Consider the following 26,682-nt stretch of genomic DNA (forward strand, 5'->3'; position numbering starts at 1 on the left):
ACAGCTCTCCTTCCTTTTAAGGCCATTCTCGGGGCCCTTAACGCTCTGCCCTGCCAAGATTCCACACACGTGCACAAACATAAAGTGAGAGAACCCTGATGCTTTTGGCGTTGCAGTGGAGTGGGCAAAATCCTGCCAGGGCCTTCGCCGCGGTGAACAAACGCACACGTATGCGCGGGCACATGCGCAGCTTCGGCCCTATCATTAAGTCAATTACTTCAAGCATGCGGTCGGCCTCGCAGCTGGCAGAGAGGTTGAGGGCTTCTAAATATAAAATACTACCAAGCGCACACATGCAACCTCTTTCTCATTGACCTAGCGTAAGTGTGTGGGCCAGGATACAAACTGGCACACACCCAGAGGCGAGATGCAGCCCTGTTTCCAGTGACCTTACAGATGGCTGTGGCTGGGACAATAGTCAAGTGAGCCACTTTGATTACTGGTTCTGAGCTCCTGGGGGAGTGGGTGTGCAAACACGAGCTGCCTTGCAGCTGGACCGACTTGAAAAATTGCAGTGTTTTCTCCCATTACGCTGGGAGCCAAACACGAGCTCATGCATGAGTAAAGAAAGAAAGAAAAAAAAAGACTGCTGATGTGACTGCGATGCACTGTGCTACTTCAAGGTGTGCAACCTCAAGCTTGTTTATTCAGCCAAAAACCTGACGCATGAACGTGACTTTCGTATTAGAGTCCGAACGGAGTCACATGTAAACACTGGGAGAGCATGTGGCTGAAGTAAGCCCCAAACAAACAGGAAGCAGCGTGGGAGGTTTTTCTACTCACCAGAGTGCAAGAGGACATGAATTCTCACATATTCTTTGAAGTAATTCAGCACACAGTAAAAGTGCTAAAGTGGTGAAACGCTGTTACATATATGCATAACAATAGACCGCATAACGAGGAAGCGTGTGACAGTAATCGGTGACATGAGCGCAAACTAGTTCTGATCTATTATAGCCACTCTGTTTCCTTTGGTTTCTTTACCCAGGTTCTAAGACTAATTAGCTACACTATGTGTGTGAAATACATTTATGGAGTGCACTGATGAGTTTAGTGTAAACGCCCAGAAGATTGATTAAAATTGAGTGGTCTCTCCGCAGTATACGGGCAAAAAGGAGTTTAAAACCGTCATCATATTGCGTGAGAAAGTCCCCATATCAGGAGAGACCCCAGCTCAATGAGCAATTAAAGCAGGGGTCAGCAAACTCCCGCTTCTCGGTCTTGGCTCGTGAGAGCATTTGATCGATTCGTGATGATAAAGGAGGAACTTCTTTTTATACTCGGTGTTGCTGTTAAGAATGTTAAAACTTTACTTTAAAACAGGTAATAACGGTTTTATTATGTGACAGTTAGCGCTGCTGTGAAATGAAAAACTTTATTTCCATTTGGAATTTGAACAAAAGGAAGTCAAAGAGCATTGCAGAACTCTGGATGTTCTAATGTTCAATCGGTTTGATGAAATCCACAGCTTCTTGAACATCATAGAGCACTGAGTGGGTGTTAGTTAAAATGCTAAATCAGTTACTGAAGGCAGAAGAGAAAAATGGATACCAAATAAATGTGAACATAAATGCCAAAATAGCTCTGCTCTTGTTTGGTCACAAGGCAAAAATCATTGCACTTCATTCACTTAGGAAAACAAACAAGGGACAAAGGAAACTGGAAATGATTTTAAAAAAGGATGGTGGATACCCCTGCGACAAAAACAGCTGGATGCAGGAAATGACAGTGCCCCTGTGTGTGTTGTGCTGTGTGTGTGAGAGCTGGATTTTGTGTGTGTTATATTATAAGGTAGTGGAAACTGCTGCTATTTTGTGTACGGACACAGGCAAAAAAACTAAAAACCTTTTCTGGGTTACGCTGCTCCTGATTTAGGATACATCCTCTCTTATACAACCTGACTCTCAACAATTGCTGGGATCTATTGCAGGCATGGATTTCATGGTGCATGTGCAAGCATAATATGAGATAAGCAGTCAGTCAATTTTCGTGTGTGTGACTGTGTTTGTACCTTTGGAGGATCATAAAGCTCCAACTGGTAGCCCTCGCCTCCTCCGCCTTCAGCGTCCCTGATCCTCCTGACCAGCAGGCGGCAGCGCTGCCATCGCGGCAGAGAGTCTGAAATGGTGTCGTCAACTTGCAAGTACCTTAGCTGGCCCTCTTTACAGCAGCTGCTGACCTCTGATCTCCTCTGCCTCATGCTCCCGCCGCGTAACCAACGGAAACGATCCAGGAAATTGAAGGCTACTCCAGAGAGCGGTGACGATGCCGGAGGCGTGGCTTCAGAGTTGAGCAAAGAGGGTGTTTGTGTGGAAGAAGAGGGTAATGTTTGCTCAGACGTGAAGGGCGCACTGCTAGCGGGGCAGGTGAGCGAATGGGTGAGGTTGTTGGCAGACAGGTCCTGGGACGAGGGCGGCCTGGGAAGTGGCCGTTTCTTAAAAAGTCGTCTGACAGACTGCCGAATCTGATTGACAGAGAAGTGTGTGACGTCATGTGATGGACCCGAAGCTGAAGGGTTGGCTACTTGTCGACCGTCTGTGCCAGACAGCTCCTCGTTACTACGGCTACGGAACAATAATGACCCGCTGCCGAATGTACGGGTCAAGCCCCTGAGCAGCACCGGGTTTCCTGAATGGGGGTTTCCCGCCGTGCAACGCAGAGGCTGCTCTTGCTCCCTGCTCGCCACGACCGGCTCTACTTTTGGCGACACGACGGTAAAGAGAGCGGCTCCTCCAGTTTGTCGACCCGCCTCCCGGTAGTCCTGCACCCCGGACAAAGCAGTGATTCGTAATCGACTGATCATGGTCTGCGATGAAACCGGAGGAACCGCCGGACTAGTGCTGGTAGTGTTGCCAGGAGCGGTGGAGCAGGTGCTCTGCTGGAGAGGCGTGCCATCCTTGTCGACCTCGCAGCTGAAGTGCTGCTGGAAGATGTCGGTGAACTGCTTGGAAAACGTCTCCGGCGGGAGAACGTCATGCTGGGGGCGCTCCCTGGCGAAGTTCCAGTAGTGTCCTGCAAGTTGCCGTGCTGTGGCGATGGCATGCAGCTCGCAGAACTCCCTCCAGCCTCGCGGGGGTGCCACCACGCCTGGGCTGCCTCCTACTGTCGTGGTGGTGCTGACTGGATGGAATGTGTTACCATTCATTGCAGTAACCAGACCGGTTGAGAATCACTGCAGAGAAGCAAACACAGAAGGAACTAACTAAAAGAGAATGACAAATAAAGAAGTGTTGAAAAGTGAAAAATTGATCAAGAGTGAGGTAAGGGATGGATGGATAGGGGGGTTACAAAACTGAGATATATGGAAATGTAACTATGATCAAATTGAGATAATGCTGAGTGTTGTGCAAGAACCTGAGTACTAAAAAAGGAATCCAGTCAAAGCATTTCTTTCAAACACTTGAAACTTTGTTCAGGCACATCCAAAGTCTAATTTTATCTCAAGTCTCTCTCAAACAGAATTGGATCACACAAGTCTGCACAGAAAAAAAAGAAAGTTAATCCAGGTCACCAGTTAGCTCAAGAGCCATTGGTTTCAATCATTGGTCTCAATCTTGGAATCAACGGAATCATGAGCAAAAGGATGTGAGGAAATCTCTCCAGAAAGGAGATAAACGACATTAAGAACAAAAACGAGGAGATGGAGGAGTGGAAGCAATTACAATGATTAAATCTGTTATAAATTCCCCCGCGCCGATTGCAAAAGGTCAAGTATGTGAAATGAATGAACACAGTAATAAGTCATTGAGACAGACACTGAATGAGGTTTGACAAAGGAAGTATGGTTGGAAAATTTCTCAATCAACCACACTGTCGGCTCCACCATCTGTGCTCGGGTGTTGACACGTGACCCATTTCAAGGCGCAACCCCACCAACAAGTGCACAGACCACACACTTGGCCCTTTGGCTTTACGATGAAGCGCTCGCTGGAGCAGGGCCGTAATGGGGGCATGTTGATTAGTCTTGGCAACATTTAGAAGTATCACATGCTATACTACATATATATACTATATATATATATATGTAGTATACATATATATATATATATATATATATATATATATATATATAGTATGTATACTATGTATATATATATATACATATATATATATATATATATATATATATAGTATATGTAGTATACATACTACATGGTGTGCATATTTTCACACCAGATACTATTTGCCCTTTTAATGCTATTTGCCCTTTTAATGCAGCCCTATGGGGGGCACAAGCCAGTGCAAACTCTAAGCCCGGATAAATGCAGAGGGTTGCGTCAGGAAGGGCATCCGACTTAAAACTTTGCCAAACAAATATGAGCGTTCATCCAAAGAATTCCATACTGGATCGGTCATGGCCCTGGTTAACAACGTCCGCCACCGCCGGTGGAAATTCAGCTACTGTGGGTCGAAGTCGAAGAAGAAGAGGTGGAAAGCGGGTTCTTCGGCAGAAAGAGAAGAGGAAAGCACAGAGCCTAGAACTGAATGCGGGGACTTTGAATGTTGGGACAATGACAGGAAGATCTCGGGAGTTGGTTGACATGATGATAAGGAGAAAGGTTGATATATTGTGTGTCCAGGAGACCTGGTGGCAAGGCAGTAAGGCTAGAAGTTTAGGGGCAGGGTTTTAAATATTTTAGCGTCGTGTAGATGGGAAGAGAAATGGAGTCGGGGTTATTTTAAAAGAAGAGTTGGCTAAGAATGTCTTGGAGGTGAAAAGAGTATCAGATCGAGTGATGAGGCTGAAACTTGAAATTGAAAAAAGGATGCAAATGGCTGAAGTGAACACTTATTTCCAGAAGAGGCAGGAACATAGGGTGACCTACAAGAGCAGAGGTAGAAGCACGCAGGTGGATTACATCTTGTGCAGACGATGTAATCTAAAGGAGTTTACAGACTGTAAATTAGTGGTAGGGGAGACTGTGGCTAGACAGCATAGGATGGTGGTGTGTAAGATTACTCTGGTGGTGGGGAGGAAGATTAGGAAGACAAAGGCAGAGCAGAGAACCATGTGGTGGAAGCTGAGACAGGACGAGTGCTGCGCAGCTTTTCGGGAAGAGGTGTGACAGGCTCTCGGTGGACAGAAGGAGCTTCCAGAAGACTGGACCACTGCAGCCAAGGTGATCAGGGAGGCAGGCAGGAGAGTACTTGGTGTATCTTCTGGCAGGAAAGGAGAGAAGGAGACTTGGTGGTGGAACCTCACTGTACAGGTAATCATAAAAGGAAAAAGGTTGGCTAAGAATAAGTGGGACCGAGGAGAGGCGAAAGGAATACATTGAGATGTGACATAGAGCAAAGGTAGAGGTGGCAAAGGCCAAACAAGTGGCATATGATGACATGTATGCCAGGTTGGACACTAAAGAAGGAGAAAAGGATCTATACAGGTTGGCCAGACAGAGGGATAGAGATGGGAAGGATGTGCAGCAGGTTATGGTGATTAAGGATAGAGATGGAAATATGTTGACTGGTGCCAGGAGTGTGCTTGATAGATGGAAATAATACTTCGAGGAGTTGATGAATGAGGAAAATGAGAGCGAAGGGAGAGTAGAAGAGGCAAGTGTGGTGGACCAGGAAGTGGTAATGATTAGTAAGGGGGAAGTTAGAAACACATTAAAGAGGATGAAAAATGGAAAGGCAGTTGGTCCTGATGATATTCCTGTGGAGGTATGGAAGCATCTAGGAGAGGTGGCTGTGGAGTTTTTGACCAGCTTGTTCAATAGAATTCTAGCGTGTGAGAAGATGCCTGAGGAATGGAGGAAAAGTGTGCTGGTGCCCATTTTTAAGACCAAGGGTGATGTGCAGAGGTGTGGGAACTATAGAGGAATAAAGTTGATGAGCCACAAAATGAAGTTATGGGAAAGAGTAGTGGAGGCTAGAATCAGGACAGAAGTGAGTTTTTTTTGCCCCTGTCCCAGCTTTTTTTGGAACGTGTTGCAGTCATCAATTCAAAATGAGAGAATATTTGCAAAAAACAAACAAACAAACAAATTAATTGGAACATTAAGTCCTTGTAGTCTATTCAATTGAATATACGTTGAAAAGGATTTACAAATCAATGTATTCTGTTTTTATCTACGTTTTACACAACGTCCCAACTTCACTGGAATTGGGGTTTAATGAACCATTCTACCTGTAGACACTAAATTGAAGACATGCCGAGTAAGTCAATGTTTGCATCCGATTCCAACCTGTAGTTACGCCGTTTAAGGTAAAAACCGATTGGGTTATTTGCAAGTTGTTAGTGGATCAAGGTGAAATTTCTTTTTTACCAAAATTTAATCATGCCCAGTTCATTCTAACCTCTTCTGGGTAGTCTTTGTACGGGGTAAAATTAACTTGATTACAACGGACTAAATCTTGCTAGTGTGAAAGCACCTAGTGACCCCCAACACTAGGCATGTCACGATAAAAATTTTTTTAAAGACCATATATCTTCTCAAAGCACGACTCAAAGACCCCTAATGATGACGACAAACAATGGACTTCGTTTTCCCTTGCCCGGACGTGGGTCACCGGGGCCCCCCACTGGAGCCAGGCCTGGTGGTGGGGCTCGAAGGCGAGCGCCTGGTGGCCGGGCCTGCACCCATGGGGCCCGGGCGGGCACAGCCTGAAAGGGTAACGTGGGTCCCCCTTCCCATGGGCTCACCACCTGTGGGAGGGGCCATAGAGGTCGGGTGCAGTGTGAGCTGGGCGGTGGCCGAAGGCGGGGACCTTGGCGATCCGATCCCCGGCTACAGAAGCTGGCTCTAGGGACGTGGAATGTCACCTCTCTGGCAGGGAAGGAGCCCGAGCTGGTGTGAGAGGTCGAGAAGTTCCGACTAGATATAGTCGGACTCGCCTCCACACACAGCTTGGGCTATGGTACCAGTCCTCTCGAGAGGGGTTGAACTCTCTTCCACTCTGGAGTTGCCCACGGTGAGAGGCACCGAGCAGGTGTGGGTATACTTATTGCCCCCCGGCTCGGCGCCTGTACGTTGGGGTTCACCCCGGAGGACGAGAGGGTAGCCTCCCTCCGCCTTCGGGTGGGGGGACGGGTCCTGACTGTTGTTTGTGCCTATGCACCAAACAGCAGTTCAGAGTACCCACCCTTTTTGGAGTCCTTGGAGGGGGTGCTGGAGAGCGCTCCCGCTGGGGACTCCATTGTTCTGTTGGGGGGCTTCAATGCTCACGTGGGCAATGACAGTGAGACCTGGAAGGGCGTGATTGGGAGGAACGGCCCCCCCGATCAGAACCCGAGCGGTGTTCTTTTATTGGACTTCTGTGCTCGTTACGGATTGTCCATAACAAACACCATGTTCAAGCATAAGGGTGTCCACACATGCACTTGGCACCAGGACACCCTAGGTCGCAGTTCGATGATCGACTTTGTGGTCGTGTCATCGGACTTGCGGCCGCATGTCTTGGACACTCGGGTGAAGAGAGGGGCGGAGCTGTCAACTGATCACCACCTGGTGGTTAGTTGGGTCCGATGGTGGGGGAAGATGCCGGTCCGACGTGGCAGGCCCAAACGTATTGTGAGGGTCTGCTGGGAACGTCTGGCAGAATCCCCTGTCAGAAGGAGTTTCAACTCCCACCTCCGACAGAACTTTGCTCATGTTCCGGGGGAGGCTGGGGAGATTGAGTCCGAGTGGACCATGTTCCACGCCTCCATTGCTGAGGCGGCCGACCGGAGCTGTGGCTGTAAGGTGGTCGGTGCCTGTCGTGGCGGAAATCCCCGAACCCGTTGGTGGACACCAACGGTGAGGGACGCCGTCAAGCTGAAGAAGGAGTCCTATTGGGCCTTTTTGGCCTGTGGGACTCCTGAGGCAGCTGATGGGTACCGGCTGGCCAAGCGGAATGCAGCTCTGGTGGTCGCTGAAGCAAAAACTCGGGTATGGGAGGAGTTCGGTGAGGCCATGGAGAAAGACCTCCGGACGGCTTCGAGGAAATTCTGGTCCACCATCCGACGTCTCAGGAGAGGAAGGCAGTGCACCACCAACACTGTGTATAGTGGGGATGGGGCGCTGCTGACCTCGACTCGGGACGTTGTGAGTCGGTGGGGAGAATACTTCGAAGACCTCCTCAATTCCACCTACACGCCTTCCCATGAGGAAGCAGAGTGTGGGTTCTCTGAGGCGGGCTCTCCTATCTCTGGGTTTGAGGTCACCGAGGTAGTTAAAAAGCTCCTCGGTGGCAGGGCCCCGGGGGTGGATGAGATTCTCCTGTTCCTAAAGGCTCTGGATGTTGTGGGGCTGTCCTGGTTGACACGCCTCTGCAACATCGCGTGGACATCGGGGACAGTGCCTCTGGATTGGCAGACTGGGGTGGTGGTCCCCCTTTTTAAGAAGGGGGACCGGAGGGTGTGTTCCAACTACAGGGGGATCACACTGCTCAGCCTCCCTGGTAAGGTCTATTCAGGGGTGCTGGAGAGGAGGGTCCGTCGGGAAGTCGAATCTCAGATTCAGGAGGAGCAGTGTGGTTTTCGTCCTGGCCGTGGAACAGTGGACCAGCTCTACACCCTTGGCAGGGTCCTCAAGGGTGCATGGGAGTTCGCCCAACCAGTCTACATGTGTTTTGTGGACTTGGAGAAGGCGTTCGATCGTGTCCCTCGGGGAGTCCTGTGGAGGGTGCTTCAGGAGTATGGGGTACCGAACCCCCTGATACGGGCTGTTCAGTCCCTGTACGACCGGAGTCAGACTTTGGTCCGCATTTCCGGCAGTAAGTCAGAACTCGTTCCCGGTGAGGGTTGGACTCCGCCAAGGCTGCCCTTTGTCGCCGATTCTGTTCATAACTTTTATGGACAGAATTTCTAGGCGCAGCCGAGGCGTAGAGAGGGTCCGGTTTGGTGGCCTCAGTATTGCATCTCTGCTTTTTGCTGATGATGTGGTTCTGTTGGCTTCATCAAGCCGTGAGCTCCAACTCTCACTGGAGCAGTTCGCAGCCGAGTGTGAAGCGGCTGGGATGAGAATCAGCACCTCCAAATCTGAGACCATGGTCCTCAGTCGGAAAAGGGTGGCATGCCCTCTCCGGGTCGGGGATGAGATCCTGCCCCAAGTGGAGGAGTTCAAGTATCTTGGGGTCTTGTTCACGAGTGAGGGAAGAATGGAACGGGAGATCGACAGGCGGATCGGTGCAGCGTCTGCAGTGATGCACACTTTGTATCGGTCCGTTGTGGTAAAGAAGGAGCTAAGCCGAAAGGCGAAGCTCTCAATTTACTGGTCGATCTTCGTTCCTACCCTCACTTATGGTCATGAGCTGTGGGTCATGACCGAAAGAACAAGATCCCGGATACAAGCGGCCGAAATGAGTTTCCTCCGCAGGGTGTCCGGGCTCTCCCTTAGAGATAGGGTGAGAAGCTCCGTCATCCGGGAGGATCTCAGAGTAGAGCCACTGCTCCTCCGCATTGAGAGGAGCCAGATGAGGTGGCTGGGGCATCTGATTCGGATGCCTCCCGGACGCCTCCCCGGTGAGGTGTTCCAGGCACGTCCCACCGGGAGGAGACCCAGGGGACGACCCAGGACACGCTGGAGAGACTACGTCCTTCGGCTGGCCTGGGAACGCCTCGGGATCCCCCCGGAAGAGCTGGTTGAAAAAAAAAGCGCCCCTGCTAGCTAGCTTTAGCGTCCCTGCTAAAGCTACTGCCCCCGCGACCCGACCCGGATAAGCGGTGGAAAATGGATAGATGGATGGATATCTTCTCAAAAACTATCACCATAAACGTTAATATTGTTGTTTTCTTTATGCCTCTGAAATCATGAAAAATAAGACCCGGCCTTATTATTTTTTATCATTTATTTTATTTATTATTTTAGGTGGCCGACTGGTTCGCACGTCTGCCTCACAGTTCTGAGGACCCAGGTTCAAATCTGGCCTCGCCTGTGTGAAGTTTGCATGTTCTCCCTGTGTCTTTGTGGGTTTTCTCCGAGTACTCCTGTTTCCTCCCACATCCCAAAAACATGTATGGTAGGTTAATTGAAGACTCTAAATTGCCCATAAGTGTGAATGTGAGTGAAAATGGTTGTTTGTTTATATGTGCCCTGCGATGGATTGGCGACCAGTTCAGGGTGTACGGAAAAACTATAATGTCCATTTTATTTATCAAACAGTAAGTCAATATAGTATTTAGTGACAGGCCTACCCAACACTATCGTCCAGTCAGGATGTGCAAAGAAAAAATACCTACCGTTGATACCAAGCCGCTCTTCTTACAACACCAATTCCAATGAAGTTGGGACGTTGCGTTAAACATAAACAAAAACCGAATACAATGATTTGAAAATCATGTTCAACCTATATTTAATTATAGTATTTTTCAGGGACAGCCCTGCTTAGTTCAGCAAGACAATGCTAAGCGAAGCTACAGCTCTGCATATGTTACAACAGCGTAGCTTTGTAGTAAATGAGTGTGAATACGAGACTGGCCTGCCAGCAGTCCAGACCTGTCTCATGAAAATGTGTGGTGCATTATGAAGCACAAAATTAGAATTTATTTCAATTGATCTCTGGTCAACTGTTTACATGTGATCTATTCCGATTGGATGTATACAACTCTGCTATACATTTCATGGGAACAGCGGTGTGAGATGCGCACATCGACCTAAACGTCACGTCATTTATCAAGAGGGAGGGCTGTTGTATATTTAGAACAGTAGTTGTGATTGTTTTTACACTTTTATAAAAACAACAGCTTCATAAAATCATGTTACAAGTACCGTATTTTCACGACCATAAGGCGCACTTAAAAATCTTAAATTGTCTCCAAAATGGACGGGGCGCCTTATAATGCGGCACGCCTTATGTGTGCACCGGGTTCCAAAATCTGTAAATGTTGTGATGAGCGCTCCGCTCGACTGACTGGAAGCATTTCCTGCCGACAAGCTGCGAATATAGATGAAAGGCGGACGTGACTGAGGACAGCATGCGGACGTTAAAGGGGGAAGGGTGCGCATGAAAAAGGAGGCTAAAGGCACGCCCCCAGTAGGTATATAGCGGCGGTATGTGCATTGTGCAAAACAACTTTGGTTTGGCTAAGGACCCCAGAAAATGGCACCTACGAATAGACACGCTTACGAAGCACAGTTTAAACTGCAAGCTCCCCCCTTATTAGTGTCCTCAGTTCCCAAAGGCTTATTGAGTGTTTTGTTAAACAGGAAAGGTGATGTAACACAGTGGTAAACATGCAGCTGTCCCAGCTTTTTTGGAACGTGTTGCAGGCACCAAATTCAAAATGAATGAATGTTTTGTCTTTGTCTTACACTTGTCTAGTGTATTCAATTAAATGTAGGTTGAACATGATTTGCAAATCATTGTATTCTGTTTTTATTTATGTTTAACACAACGTCCCAACTTCGTTGGAATTGGGGTTGTATAATTAGAATGGCATGGTGCAGTGGTTTTAAAAATTAACCATTTAGCTAATCAAAGAAACTTTGTAGTCATGCCTATCCAAAAGAAATACAGATCCTGTCCATCACCTCTTCAAACATTTAGCTTTTGGCCACTAGTGAGTACAAGTCGTACAAGTATGCACGAATATCTGTCAGTGGGGCCTCAGTCAGGGGGGGGTAAAAGAAAATGCAGTAAAATCACCAAAATAAAGCAAAATATCTAATTAGAAGTAACTTTGTAGGTGGAAGCCTTATGTTGTTCAAGGATTTAAATATATAAAACACACAGTGTTTTCTGAATAGTTGAAACTAATCATGACTAAAACATGGATTTAAGAGTCAGCAAAGAGCTACAATACATACCAGCTTCCTCCAATGCAGCAGTAAAGGGTCTTTTCTACAAACAGGAAGCATGACTGAATGTGTGTATATTTGTGGATAAGTTTAAATGTGGGTTTGCGTTTGTGTGTAGAGGTGGCGGGGTTGTAGGGGACGCTCAGTACTCCAACAGATCACAGAAAGCCACAAGAAATAGAAGGGGGAGCTTCTTTGTGTTCAGCAAAACATGCTCCAACATGACAAATTATCTCCTGACCAAATCTCTCTCCATGTCCTCAGTGACGCCACTAAAAGGCAGCCACTTCTGCACATGGTGTCATGCCCCAAGCTTACAGCTGACTTGTTGTTTCCCCCCAAAATCTAACATACCAATGCCAAAGAGGAGAAACTTGGCATCGCGAAATATTGCGTCAGTACAGTTTCAGGAGGAGTCCTGTCACAATTACTAATTCCCTTCCTGCACTTTACAGAGCATGCTCAGTCTGCGCCTCCTTTGCACCCCTGCAGTTGGCCCCCCAGAAGGCTCTTTCTATCTGCATGGCCAGCCCAGCGATGACTCAGCAATCAGCGAGTCAACATGCGCGCACATATGCACACAAACTTCCTCTTGCTGTATCTCCCTAGGGGGTTGAGACGCCACTGTTCCCATGGTCATCCTCATCGCCCAGTTCCTCCGGTTGTGTGCATCTGATGATGTCCTCACGTTCATGCACCTAGGAGCGATGAATTCCATTTGTGGAGGAAACATAACATTTTTGGAACACTCTAACTCTTGCTCTGGATCTCTTACCATAACCGCAAAGAGCTTTAAGCAGTTTCGTCTTCCAATGAGCAGGGGGACCGAATAAGTAAAAAAAAGCCCTTGAGTCCAGACCAGAGTACTGAACTACACACTACTATGTGTGAACACACCTTTAATTATTCATAAGCCCTCATCTGCCTCTCTCTAAATCTCGCACACTTTTTCCAAGCCTGAAACAATGCATCCATTAAGTCCGTTCTTTCCTGCTCTCTGGTATAAATACAAACATCCACATCAGCCACATGGTAGGTCCCATTTAAAACGAAGGAACTACTGGGGCTGCCTCTCAGTCACTTCATCTTCAAATCAAAAACAGGCAGCAGGGCCTGTATCAAACATACGTTTCAAACAGCTGCTGGCGACAAGAATCAAGTACTCCTCAGAGTCTCATGCCGTTAGGAGGAAAATAATATAAATTATATTCAAAACTACCATGAAAATTCACTTAACCTTACACACAATGCCTGTCTTTTAGTTGTTTAACAGTGTTGTTCAAAAAAGAAAAACAGATCCTTGTGATGGCCATTTAAAAAAAAACAACTGAGGAACGAATACACAGAATCATGGCTTATCAAGACTGTTAGTCACAGTCTTCATCAAGGAGGCTCTCTGTTTCGAATGCTTCACAATACAGATGGAGGCCAAGACTAAATGTGAACCAACCCAACATCTAAATGCAACTTCACACTCTCTTCCTTAACTGATTCTAATGGCGCAGGATGGAAGCAGATTGCATGACATACACAGTACACGCCAATTAATCTCGCCCACAGGACTAACCTCATGACTCACTGGTTTGATTTTAACACAACCTTGAATCGACCTTGAAACTTCTCAAGATGGCAGTGACGTGTGATGCAGCAGCAGTGCCATGTCAACTCGATGCCATGACACGCCACAGACAAACCTCAGCGCGTACAGTACATCTTCACTGGCCCCTAAATTATGTATTGCTTGCAGCTTGTAAGCAATAATACATATTACACAATTAGGTTACTTTCATTTATGAGAAAACCATTTGATTTCAACTCAACAATTTCTCAAACTTAATCACAACAAATTGATGATCTCTATAATATTCACAAGGGAACTTCCAGTTTTCTCAAACTAGCACTGAAGTGCCATTTAGAAAATTAAATTCGAAAAAAGTTAAAACCCTCAAATTTAAATTACCTATGTCCTTTGCTGAATGTAGGTCAGAATTAATGAACATAATAGGCCGCATTCTTAATATTTACAGAGTGAATATTACATAATGAATGCAACAGCTTGAAGTGCAAATAATTAAAAAGCATACTCTTTGTACTTGCATGTAAATGTCATTTGCAACCCCTTATTAACAATTTTCACACAGCACACAATTACAAGGACGTATACTGTATAACATGTACACAACACGAGTGTTGTATTACCCGTGATCAGTCTTTGTCGAGAGACCATTGTCAAAACCACTTCAGATTGTATTCTGGCTCTGACTCACACATGTGCGACTTAGATTTATTCTCCAGACCAGTCAAGACCAAAAATATGGGAACAGCACTGCATCACCTATGCATTTTATGATTTGTTTATGAACGTAACCAGGTTTCAAGTAGTGTGACACAGATCAGCAAATAATTTCATACCTTTTTTTCCTGGGTCATAAACCAAGGCATATTGTCACAGCTTCACAATTTGGTACTAAAAGTGTTGTCAGTCCCTGCCCCTTAGCTGCAGAGTATAATAAGACCCCCTTGGGTATTTTTAGGTCATAGACTGATTCTCATATTTCTGAAATGCAACCAAACATACATCCATCCATCTTCTATACCGCTTCCCCCACACTAGGGTCACAGTTGAGCTACAGCATATCCAAGCTGTCTTTGGCCAAGAGGCAGGGTATACCCTGACTAGTCCCTAGCCAATCGCAGTGCAACCAAGCACTGAAGGCAAATTTCCCATTGATGCTTTGAGAGAAAATTGTTTTTTGGGGAGGTTACAACCCATTCATGTTAATACTTTGTGGTTTGGTACTCCAAGGGTGCATTTTTACAAACGCTATCTAACAAGGCTTAACCTGGTCTTGTTCTTGGCTCTGTCTCAGATTACCTCAGTCTTGGTCTTGACTTGATTTCAGTTGCTAAAAGTCTCAAACAATTAACTTTTACCATTACTATCAATATCAGACAGCTCTATCTAACAGCTTGCCATCTAATAGGAATGCATGGCATGAATTGATCGGAAACATCACAAGCGGTTTTCCCGAAAATGTGGAGAGGGGAAAAAAAAAAACATGGCAACATGTGCATCACAGGGTCCGGGATGAAAAACAGATTTTGTTACCACCTTTGAATTTTCATTGTGTGACTCACAGAGTGAATCAGTGTGGGTTACACTTACAAAGCATAGCGAGTGTGTGGGCACGAGGGGGTTATTAGAAGAAAAAAGGGGGGAGGTGAGGAAATAAAACAAAAAAGCAAAGAGAAGTTAGGCAAGACTCATTGAGGCATTGAAGGATGGGGGGATAATGAGAGAGAGGGCAGGAAGTGTGAAAATCAGAGTGCGAGTGAGGAGAAGGGGCGCCAGGTTTGGGAGTGGAGGTCCAGGTGGTCGAGTCAGACTGTGTCAGACTAAGCGGAGGATCTTTACTCTGACTGGGCTGCGATCACAGCGACAGGAAGCAACAAGGAGCCCTGCCCTGGCAAGCAGTGACTGCTATGTAAATGCAATGTACATCATTTATGTTGACATCATTGGTGTTGATTGATTGATTGATCTATAGTTGATTGAAGCATTTGACATGCGGCGTGGTGGACGACGACTGGTTAGCACATCTGCATCATAGTTCTGAGGACCTGGGTTCAAATCCCAGCCCCGCCTGTGTGGAGTTTGCATGTTCTCCCCGTGCCTGCGTGGGTTTTCTCCGGGCACTCTGGTTTCCTCCCACATCTCAAAAACATGCATGGTAGGTTAATTGAAGACTCTAAATTGCCCGTAAGTGTGAATGTGAGTGTGAATGGTTGTTTGTTTGTATGTGCCCTGCAATTGGTTGGCGACCAGTTCAGGGTGTACCCCGCTTCTCTCGCCAGAAGATAGCTGGGATAGGCTCCAGCACGCCCGCGACCCTAGTGAGGATAAAGCGGAATGGAAGATGAATGAATGCATGAATCATTGGTGTTGATTGATTGATTGTTCTATAGTTGATTGAAGCATTTGACACACCATAGGCATCAGCCTTTCCAGAAGAATGGGAGCCGTTATAGCAGCAGTGAGGACCAACTCCACATTTTCTTCACTTCCTGTTCTGTCGATAAAGTGCATTTCAAAGAGGAGAGAAAAATAGCAATGACGACAGAAACACTATGACTCATTTGCTCAATAGTAGAGATCTTCCTGTGATGGAGGATAGACAGATGGCTCATCCAATCAACTACCCTCCAAATGTTTTCCAAGGACAACACCCCAAATGGTTCTCTATTCAGCGGTGATGTGGCATGTCAAGTTAATGCACTACTCATCCATTTGAAGAACAGATAGTTAATTCCGGCAGGCAGAAAAGTCGCTCTACTGACACTTGATGACTTTATGCAAGCAGGAAGGTGTTAAGTGTTGAGGTTCGACAACTCTTGTTTTTAGGAAACATGCAACTTAAGACGGGGTATATTTACACAACAAAAGCATAAAATGTTTTTTTAACAAGTGATCAAAACAATCCAATCCTCACAGTCCTTATAGTACCTGTAAAAATAATGTCTTTTACATTTGACATCAGAGAAGAGTCTTGTTAACAACCCACCCAAATATAAATAATTACAAAACTCGTCCAGAAAATAAAATTAGGCTTCTAAATCGTGAAAAATCCAGCTTTTTACTCAGCTCTCAAACGCTGTGGGCGTGACCGCTGAATACTGAAATCACGCCCCGCTCAACTGTCAATCGAATACCAGGACTATGGCCTGGAAATTTGACTAGAATCTTTCTCATGTCTACACATAACTACATGTTTGACCCCTAAAAATATATCCGCTTAAAGTCTCCAGGGGCTGGAGTACGTCCTTCTGGGTTGTCGCAGGGCTGTTCCACAATGTGACAACGAGCCGCTCTAAAGTGCCCTTGCCAGTGCAAAGCTACTGTCCACACGCTGGCTGTCACGTTGAACTCCCCCCCCCCCGGCTCCATGATGTGTCGCACTCACTGGCCGAAGACGAGGCACTCTAAAGCAGACACACCACTATTTGAAGGAAAGATGCATTTTCAGGGTGTACGCACTTCACGTCGCAATTGCGCCAGATAACCGCTGCTACGAACGAAGGCGCTCAAATTCTTAGATAGTGGGGGAGGGGCAACTAATGCCAGACTCTAAATTGCATCACATGGTGCCGTTTTAGCCACACACACCCCCCCAAAAAATCACGAAAACTGAAATGGACTGTTTAACGCTATAGCTCCAAAATTAAGTACTACATTGTTCTCAGTCTTTGGATGTTTTCAGCAATTATCTGGCCAGTAGTTGGCAATGTCACATTGTAAAGAAACAATACGAGCCCAAACCGCACCCCTTGTGAACGAGGTGTTGCATCTCAAGAGGTTTATCTCACGTAAATAAAGAATTGGGAGGGGACTGGAATTTCCAACCAGTAACCCTTTCCTATTTTGTTATTACATGCAAAAGCAGGGCACTTCATATTAGCCAACACTCCAGTTAGGAAGAACTGACACCATGTGACCTTTTTCAGTAACTTTCACTTCATATTTTATAATCAAGCACGACAAGCTGCTGCGAAAGGCCGGCGGGAGCACCGCTGTGCAAAAGTGCACGACTTCTTGATGCCACGCAAAGGAGACGAGGGATGATGGGACAGGACGGGTCTCGGCTTCCCTCCGTGTTTGTGTTGAGAGACGCGAGAGCGCGCATACACACACACACACACACACACACACACACACAAGTACACGTCTTGCATAATTGAAGAACATATTGTAAAGAAGGAAGCGACACTGAAACATGAGATAACCTTAGTATTACTTCCCACAGCCTGAGCGGAGCATCAGCTGATTTGTGGTCAAACGAGCGGGGAGCCTTGAGCGCCTTTGCAAAACAGCCCGGTGGAAGTCCATTCTCTGAAATTCTTCTGAATTTAGCTCTGTTGAAATATCATCGCTAACGGGCCACAGCAACCTTAAGCTATCGCCTCCTCGACTTATGTTTGGCATTTAGCGATTACTTTATCCTGGTTGGCTTGAGGAAACACATTTAATATTTTCTAAAAGCCTTTTCTCCTCCTATAAATGCAAGCCCAAACATGAGGTGGTAAACAGTTGGAAGGTCAACAAAAGTTAAGAGTTATACGTTGTTAGGTTTGATTTTTTTTTTTTTTTTTTTTTTTTGCTTTGGAGCGCATTCTCTCGATCAGTTCTGCATTCCCACAACAATGCGCGCTCCGACACGACACAATGCTGCTATTCTTAAGACGCACAGAAATAAAGCTGTACTGCTCTCGGGCCATTTCCTGTGGTCTGGGAACGAGGAGGCACGCTGGGAAAACTGAAAAACACCGAGCGACAGCTGGACGAATGAGGAATAGACGGGATTAGCGTGGAGTGTCGCAAGACAAGATAATTCCACGAAGAGGAAGGAGACAAACGCTTCAAACAAACAGCATGACTAATAAAAGATGCAGACATAAAGCCTGCAGTCCATCATTATCCTCACTTAGACAGAACCTGGCATGTTGGGGAAATCATAAAACACAGGGATCTAATGACAGACCTACAATGAGTTGAGTACAGACATCTTGACAGGATGGCCCGTGATGAGTGATTGTGTGGGGGGGAGCATCAGGGCTCACAGACACTACAGAAGATTGTTGACGAAACACGACAAAGTATGATGAGCAAACATACAAGCCTCCGTTACACTGCCTGTAAAAGCAGCCATTTTTCCCCGTGTCGATGTTCACACCGATATGGAATTGGGGGACGAAGTTGACATGGCAATTTTCCGCCTTTTAATGTAGTATCAGAGGTGTTACAAAGGCAATACAATGTTAGCACGCATCTAATTATCGGATTGTGGGATGCTGGGTCATGGCAATTTCCTATTTGGCTGGGTTGCATGTAAACGGCAAAGGTGGATACGGTGGATATAAAAAATAGTCTACACACCCATGTTCAAATTCCAGGTTTTGTGGAAAATATTAGACCAAGATAAATCATTTTGAAATGTTTCCACCATTAATGTGACCTATAACCTGCAAAAAAAAAACTTTTCAAGAGGAAAAATTAAAATTAAAAACTAAGATTATGTGGTTGCACAAGTGTGCACACCCTCTTATAACTGGGTATATGGCTGTGTTCAGGAGTCCACACACATATGCCACCATTTTAAGTGACTGATAACCCCCAACTAAAGCTCAGATGTTCTAGTATGCTTTTCCTTGAATTTTTGTAGTCACATCTTACAGCACAAGCCATAGTCCGCAACATCACCGGGATCTCATTGTTCAGTCAGAAATATTGTAAAAAAACAATTTCCAAGCCATTAAATAGACCATGGAACACAGTGACTGGGGAATATTTGCACAACAGTAACATTACCAAGAACTGGACGTCCCTAAAAATTGATGAAAAGATGAGAAGAAAACATGTCAGGAGGGCTGTCAAAAGAATGAAGACAAACAATGAAGGAGCTGCAGGAATTTCTGGCGAATACTGTCTGTTTAGTACATGTGACAACAATCTTCTATGTATGTCTGGGCTATGGGGTAGGGTGGCAAGACGGAATCCCTATCTTACAAAAAAACAAAAACACACTTGAAATCTCCCAAACACATGGGGAAATGTGTTATGTTTCAATGGAAAAAAAAAAAGAACCTTTTGGCCATAATTGCAAAAATTATGTTTGGCGCAAACACAACACTGCTAATCACCATACCTACCGTGAGGCATGGTGGTGGCAGCATCATGCTTTATGATATTTTTCTTCAGGTGAAACTGGGGCCTTATTCAAGTCACCACAGCCCGCCCCCTCGAGAGTTCCTGGTAATTTTAAGAAGACCCTGGGGGGACAGGAAGAATTAAATAATCCTCGGCGAACCTTCTGTACCCTGGTAGATTTTTGCGGTAGGGCAAATTAGAAACCTAGTCAGTGCAGAGTGTATGTGATTTTCCCCCCCATAATTTGTTACAACAGATGGATTAGTGAATAAATTGTTGACAGAAAACTAATATTATCAAACATTTATAGAGCGGCAGTATACATATGTGTGACCCCCCCCCCAAACGCTGAATCTGGAGCTGGGCCAGGCAGGCGAGCTACATTCAAGGGGCAACAAACGTGTTTTAAAGCTGCCCAGCGTGTACGTTTCATCCGTAGAAAGCCTTGATAGTACTTGACAAACAAGAGGGAATGTATTCACATCCGTATTAAACAGCGGGCCGAAACCTAGTGCGCCTTTGAGCCTTCGGAGTTTGGTAGCACCGTGCCCCCACGGCCTGTCATGGATACTGCAATAGGCTGTGAGCAAGACACACACTAACTTAGCGAGACTTGAATTACAAGAAAAAAATGTTTTGGACAAATGTGGCAGCCATGGCCGCCGGGAACATATTGTAAATGTAACCTTATTAGAAGCCAGTGTACTGTAACAATTTTGAGATTGTTTTACATATTGTTGCTTTAAAAATCTGCCGGCTATGAAATGTTAATTTTTGTTTTTACGCTGACATAAGTAATTAAAAACAGCTTTGTTCAAAGTCGTTTCCAGATTAATTTTCTACAGACTGTCAGCGTGAATTATTAACTACAAAAAAAACCATAAAAACTGTGGCATGCTTTATATTTCTACAAGGCAAATAAGTATTTTTATGATCAGTTCTGATCTCTAGTGTTCTTAAGTGTACTGCACATACAGTTGAGACAATGAATGCAGCCACAAAGAATTGAGCGCAAAACAAACCCTGACTGCATATCCCAGTACACGAAACACAATTTATCGTTGGAATCTTTAAACACACGCTTGTTTTCAGGAAACTTGAAAGCAACAATACATCATTCACATCCGAGCCAAGATGAATTCACACCGTTTAAGCGTGCCTCAAATATTCCACCCCTGGAACATGAAGCATCTCTCGCTGAGCTACGCCAGCGGTTACAGAGTGACTCATTCCTACGTGTGGATTGTTTGATTGATTTCAAATTGTGACAAAATTGGAGACGTGATATACGGGGGTGAGAGGTGGGGAATAATTAGACTGCGGCTCATTTAACTTCCTAGAAGTCTAATTGCGGAGGAAAGGTCGAGACGGGTTTGAGAAAAATGCTTTGAAAGACAACTAACTTTCTTGACACCGTACAATTCAGAATTGACCACACAAAAAAAATTAATTGGGAAACATACAAGATCTCAGAGGTCCAACAACCGTCATCTTGACACACTTTGTCTTAGTGAGTTTCCAAGGTCTTACCTCCATAAGTTTGTTTTCTTTGGCATTTTTTTTTGTCATCACAGAAGTACAATAAACCCATGGGAAAAACATTTTTTCCCACCTCACAGGTTCCACCCCATGCAAGAATCTTATTATAATGAACAGTTTTGTGACAACAATGTCTATTTGTGACAACATGCGCTCTTGACTGAGACTTGTGACTTGCAGTTCTGCCAAACAAAAACTCGCTGGCTGGAAATCTACAAGAGTATGTGAAAAAATATGTCAAGATGTACCCATGAAGCCTGGCGAAACATCCCGTGACTAAACGGCTAACAATCAGGGCGTGTTTCCCTGACCCCATCCCCGCACCAAGAATCAACCGCAGCACCGACAAGCAGACACGTTTTTTTTCTCCCCCCCACCAACAAGGTCCCCCGCACGGCTGCAACTAAATCGGACCTGTAATCAACATTTTTTTCCCTAACAACAGGATTGCAGTGGAGGGACACGTTGGAGTAAAGACACCCTAGTACAAATGCTCTCTTATTATGGCAGCTTTGAAGGCAACACTTGTGTGTTTGCCTCAAAACAAACATGAACCTAAGCTTTTTTTTCCCCCGGAAAATCCACTACACACAAATGTACACCTCTAAACAATGTGTTTACTGCGGTAGCTCCCTGACAGAAAGTGGAACCTCCAAAGTCAAACATAATCTGTCCCATGATCCTGGTGGATGTTCAACATAACAAGAAATCTCAGGAAATTATATAAAGTGAATTACCTCATTATGGCTTTAATGCATGAAACAGGCAACGTTTTAATTTCTAATTCAGTGTAAAGAATGTAAAGAGAAGCTAACCACGAAGCAATTAAACTAAATACAACTACAACCCCAACTCCAATGAAGTTGGGACGTTGTGTTAAACATAAATAAAAACAGAATACAATGATTTGCAAATCATGTTCAACCTATATTTAATTGAATACACTACAAAGACAAGATATTTAATGTTCAAACTGATAAACTTTATTGTTTTTAGCAAATAATCATTAACTTAGAATATTATGGCTGCAACACGTTCCAAAAAAGGTGGCACAGGGTCATGTGCCATACATCCTTGGTCGCATGTAATAGTGTAATTACCTGTCATGATATGTATTATTATGGGGCACGGTGAACGACTGGTTAGAGCGTCTGCCTCACAGTTCTGAGGACCGGGGTTCAATCCCCGGCCCCGCCTGTGTGGAGTTTGCATGTTCTCCCCGTGCCTGCGTGGGGTTTCTCCGGGCACTCCGGTTTCCTCCCACATCCCAAAAACATGCATGGTAGTTTAATTGAAGTCTCTAAATTGCCCCTATGTGTGAATGTGAGTGTGAATGGTTGTTTGTTTATGTGTGCCCTGCAATTGGCTGGCAACCAGTTCATTGTGTACCCCGCCTCCTGCCTGATGATAGCTGGGATAGGCACTCCAGCACTCCCGACCCTTGTGAGGATAAGCGGCTCAGAAAATGGATGGATGGATATGTATTATTAGTTTGGTATTTAAAGAGGCCATTGAAACCTTGGAGTCGTGCAGGAACGTGCAAAACATGGGGGAACGTGCCGGAGCGTGCAGGGGTGTGCGGGAACGTGCAGGAGCGTTCGGGGGCGTCCGGGAGGGCGGTTCTTTGAAAACGGACACACAAACTTTGAGCTTTACTTATATAGATTATTATCCATTTCTTTCCTCTGTCATCACTGGTAGCTTTCTGTGGTGGTCACATAAATAAAAAAGAAGTTTTGAAAAAAAGAAAAACACATTTGTTAAGTTGTCCTCTAAACGATCACTGAGCTGAACTTCATTATATGCGCTGACATCAGCCATGACAAAGGCTTGAACTCCAAATTGCACCACTTTTCTGCTGTACAAACTTTCTTTCTCTTCCATATTTCCGCCCTAATTTGGTTCTTCCTTTTTAAATTCCCATTCCAATCCGCTGGGCAATTATCTCCCTCAGTGCTTCGCTTCCTCCCGGCTCCCCCCCCTTTCCCCGCCCCCCTCCCGCAGCGCCGCCGTGAGTCGGTCCTCTCTCGTGGTCTCGTCAGCGGAGTTCTTGGAAACCCCGAGAAGAGAGGAAGAGACGACTGCCGATAGCGCCGAGATGTGAGGCCGCGGTCACGTGGCCTGATCTGTGAGCGATGGCGGACATCCTGTTTCTACTTGAAAAATGAACCAACCAAAGCACAATCTCCATGTTTCTTGTATGTCTGAATGCACAAAGGCAGTTCAACTCTCGAACTTTTTACACCAAGGACCACTTAAAAAAATACAGTTAATACTTTTAAATATTAGTTTAAACCAGTGGTTCCTAAACTTTCTCTGCTGGGCCCGCCTTTGGTTCATAAGATATTTTTGCGACCCCCCCCCCCCCCCCCCCCCTTTCAGAGTGCATTGCAGTTTATTTCACACATTGTAATAATCACAACGTGTGGAATAAACGGCAATGGACTTATTACAATGTAATTAATACAAACCTCAACGTTTTTTGAAAAAATAAAAAGTGAACTGCCATAAACTGCTGGTTGTAATAACTGTAACTGTTTTCAATCACCTTAACTGTGTAATTTTGTTCAGTGTAACAGGTTTCTTTTTTCAATATTCATCATTGCTATTAATGCAATGTTTTTATTCATTCATTTGTCCCGCGCCCTGCACCCAACCTGCAAATGCTCTGTGCCCCCCACTTTGAGAACCACTGGTGTAAGCTACTATAACATTTGAACATTAACACTGAGCCTATACATTTGGGGGGGTAACTTTAGCTACTTAAATAATGATTCAATTAAAATGTTTAATTCTCCAACAGCCTACACCTTAACGCTAGTCAAATTCTGAGTTTAAGTAATGAAAGTAGTGAAAATGTCCTTTAAATCAAAGTGATAATGCGTAGCATTGGCGCACCTCACTAACCCTCTTTTCAGCCAGCATCAAAGGATTACCTCTGCATGTGCATTTTGCTTTTTCTTTGGTTGTCACCTGTGATCAAAAGGTAGCGTGTTATGTGCTGATTTGTCGTTAAAGTTAAAGAGAGTGCTTTAATGTTCCATAACATAATATTGGACTGGTTAACTTCTTCTTTGCTTTAATAAAAGTTACAATGGTATTTAAAACTTTGTTTGTACAGTTAATACAGGTTTTATGATGGTGACAGATGACTGGATATGTACAGTAATTCATCTCATTGAGAAAATTGTGTGGGCACCACAGTGTACTAGTGCAAACCAGGTCTGCCTCCGAGTCAAAAGGCCCTAATTCTCCGGTTCAAACTCTTGGTTCAGGCCCTCCTGTATGGCGTTTGTAAAGTTTACCCCATGCATGCGTGGGTTTTCGATGGGTACTCCGGTTTCCTCCCACATGTCAAAAATATGCATTGGTTAGGTTCATTGAAGACTGAATTGTCCATTGATGTGAACACAAGAGTGACTGATTGGTTGTCTGTACGTACCCTGCGATTGACTGGCAACCAGTCCGAGGGTCTAGCCCACCTCTCGCCCATAGTCAGCTGGGACAGGCTCCAGCTCACACGTGACCCGAAACAGAAAAAGTGCTATAGAAAATGGATAGAGGATATGAAATTGGGTTCTTTTGTGCCCTAGTTATACTTCTTATTGCAGCGAGTGGTTCGGTAAAGGCAGTAATAGTGCTTAAGTGCCTTTTACAGTAGCTACATTGCACATAACAGTGAAATAAAAAAATTACCTAAATTAATGGTTCATAAACATATAGTTCTTGAAGATTAATACAAATGCATTAAACATAAAAGTTAAATACAACTGAATTGTACCCACGCAGTGACTGTTTCGTATACAAGTAGAGGTAGCCCACATACTACTAGTACTGGTATATGTAACACACTTTAAGCATCAATGGTGTATTCAATGAAGCTAACATGCTGGAAAATCTTTGATTTTGCAGGTTATTTTATATGGGTACAGTATATCCTTAGAATATGTTGTTAAATTGAAATCACTGTATTATCATTCCATTTTCCATTTTACTTCTCTTCATTAGGGTGGTGAGTAAGCTGCAGGAACCTATCCCAGCTGACTTTGGGCAAGAGGCAGCGTACGACCTGGACTGGTTGCCAGCCAATCGCAGGCCACATATAGACAAACAACCATTCAATCTCACATTCACACCAATGGATAAAAAAAAAAAAAAATGTTGTGCTCATGTAATACTATGATGAGGCCATTAAACATTTATCTGGTTTCACAGTCATAATGTCCCTATGAGGAAAACTGTGCCTACAACTTGCCCCGAGGAAGAAAATTGAAGAGTTTGATGCCCCTGAGGAAGATGTGCTGACCGCGCACCAACCATGTTGCCCTAGATTTATTTCATTTATCACAACAAGCAAGAAAAAAAATCAAAGAAAGCACAAGGAGAAAATGAAAACTCCACACAAGATGGCCGCAGCAGAGATTCGAACCCCGAACCTCAGAAATTTTGAGGCAGACATTAATTATTGTTTGCGATGCAATTCTGACACATGGTACCATTAGTGCTTTTACTGGCTGTAAGAAATTAAAACAAATTATACTACACACTAATATGTATATATATATATATATATATATATATATATATATATATATATATATATATATACAGTAGATCCTATTTAATGCTAAATTTGTCAGTACAAGAGACTTATCTCAATGTTTCTAGTCTACATCAGATGTGCAGGTAAGATGGGCTAGCTGGGTGCCATGCTGCGTCATTGCCATGGTGACCACCGGCAGACTTACGTCAGTTTTTCAATGACAGCGTCAGAACAACGTGGACTTTATCCAACTAGTTTTAAAAAAAAAAAACACGCACACACCTTTGCCAAGTTTATGTCAAGCCGTGCACCCCACGGGCAACGTCAGAAAACTTCCGAGTTCCCTTTTAAATCTCACTCCAGCACATTTTCACGCGAAAGAGGAAACTTAACTATACAGCATTTAGAACGTGAACGTGAACGCATCCCTGGGGACAAAGTGCCATGTGTTGGAAAGAGAAGAAGTTGTTGAAGCGTTTCAATGTCAATACGTAGCAAGACAGTACTCACGTTCTCCGTTATCTCGGATGGGCACCCACCGCAGCACGACGACAACACAACAGTTTGGACTTCGCATAACGGAAATGTGTCGAAAAGGCATCAAAAAGTTGGTCACAAAAGTGGCGTCGGCGGGAAGAATAAAAAAGAGAGAGAGAGAGAGAGAGAGTCCACCTCAGCGGGAAGAAGTGCACAAAACGGTATCTTTGGCTTCCATTGTGACTTGACGCGACGATGTCTCCGACTTAAAAGATGACGAAAAAAAAACTTTGAGGCATGAAGTTGACGCGGAAAAAAAAAAAAAAAAAAAAAGTGGCGACCCTAGTTTCCGCTCAGTGGGGTGGGAGGGAAATGCACCGCCGCGTCAAGGGAGAGACATTTCACAAAAGCTCTTCCGGCTTCCGCTTGAGCAAAAATAAAAGTCCAACATGTCGGTTCAAGAAGCAGTCAGTTTTGTGCCCTACCACTTGATTACATTCTTGTATTTTTTCCCAGTTGCGTTTTTTATTTTTATTTAATTTTTTTAATGTGAACTAGGCATGAAACTTACTGAAATGTGGGGAAGAGATTATTTTGTTAGTAGTTTGTTATAGTTTTAGTACGCCATTTACAGGCACTGACTTACTGTAGCCGGTTAGCGTGTTAGCTTTAATATACACCCGAAGCGATTTAGTTATTTG

At 44.8% G+C, this 26,682-nt stretch overlaps 1 protein-coding gene across 2 annotated transcripts in view; it reads right to left on the reverse strand.

Annotated features, from left to right (window-relative positions):
• sh2b3 (SH2B adaptor protein 3) overlaps positions 1 to 26,278 on the reverse strand; it is a 56,235-nt gene extending 29,957 nt beyond the window's left edge. The window contains exons 1-2 of one of the 2 annotated variants that reach the window (XM_061671974.1): positions 26,015 to 26,278; positions 2,012 to 3,172 (exon numbers count right to left, since the gene is read on the reverse strand). In XM_061671974.1, the coding sequence (XP_061527958.1) occupies positions 2,012 to 3,145 (1,134 nt within the window). In that variant the 5' untranslated portion in view covers positions 3,146 to 3,172; positions 26,015 to 26,278. Of the gene's footprint in view, positions 1 to 2,011; positions 3,173 to 11,729; positions 11,964 to 26,014 lie in introns of those variants that run through there. The other variant, XM_061671975.1, reaches the window with a different exon arrangement.
• Positions 26,279 to 26,682: the final 404 nt, after the last annotated feature.

This window comes from Phycodurus eques, chromosome 3 (genome assembly GCF_024500275.1).
Source record: "Phycodurus eques isolate BA_2022a chromosome 3, UOR_Pequ_1.1, whole genome shotgun sequence".
Lineage (NCBI taxonomy): Eukaryota > Metazoa > Chordata > Actinopteri > Syngnathiformes > Syngnathidae > Phycodurus > Phycodurus eques.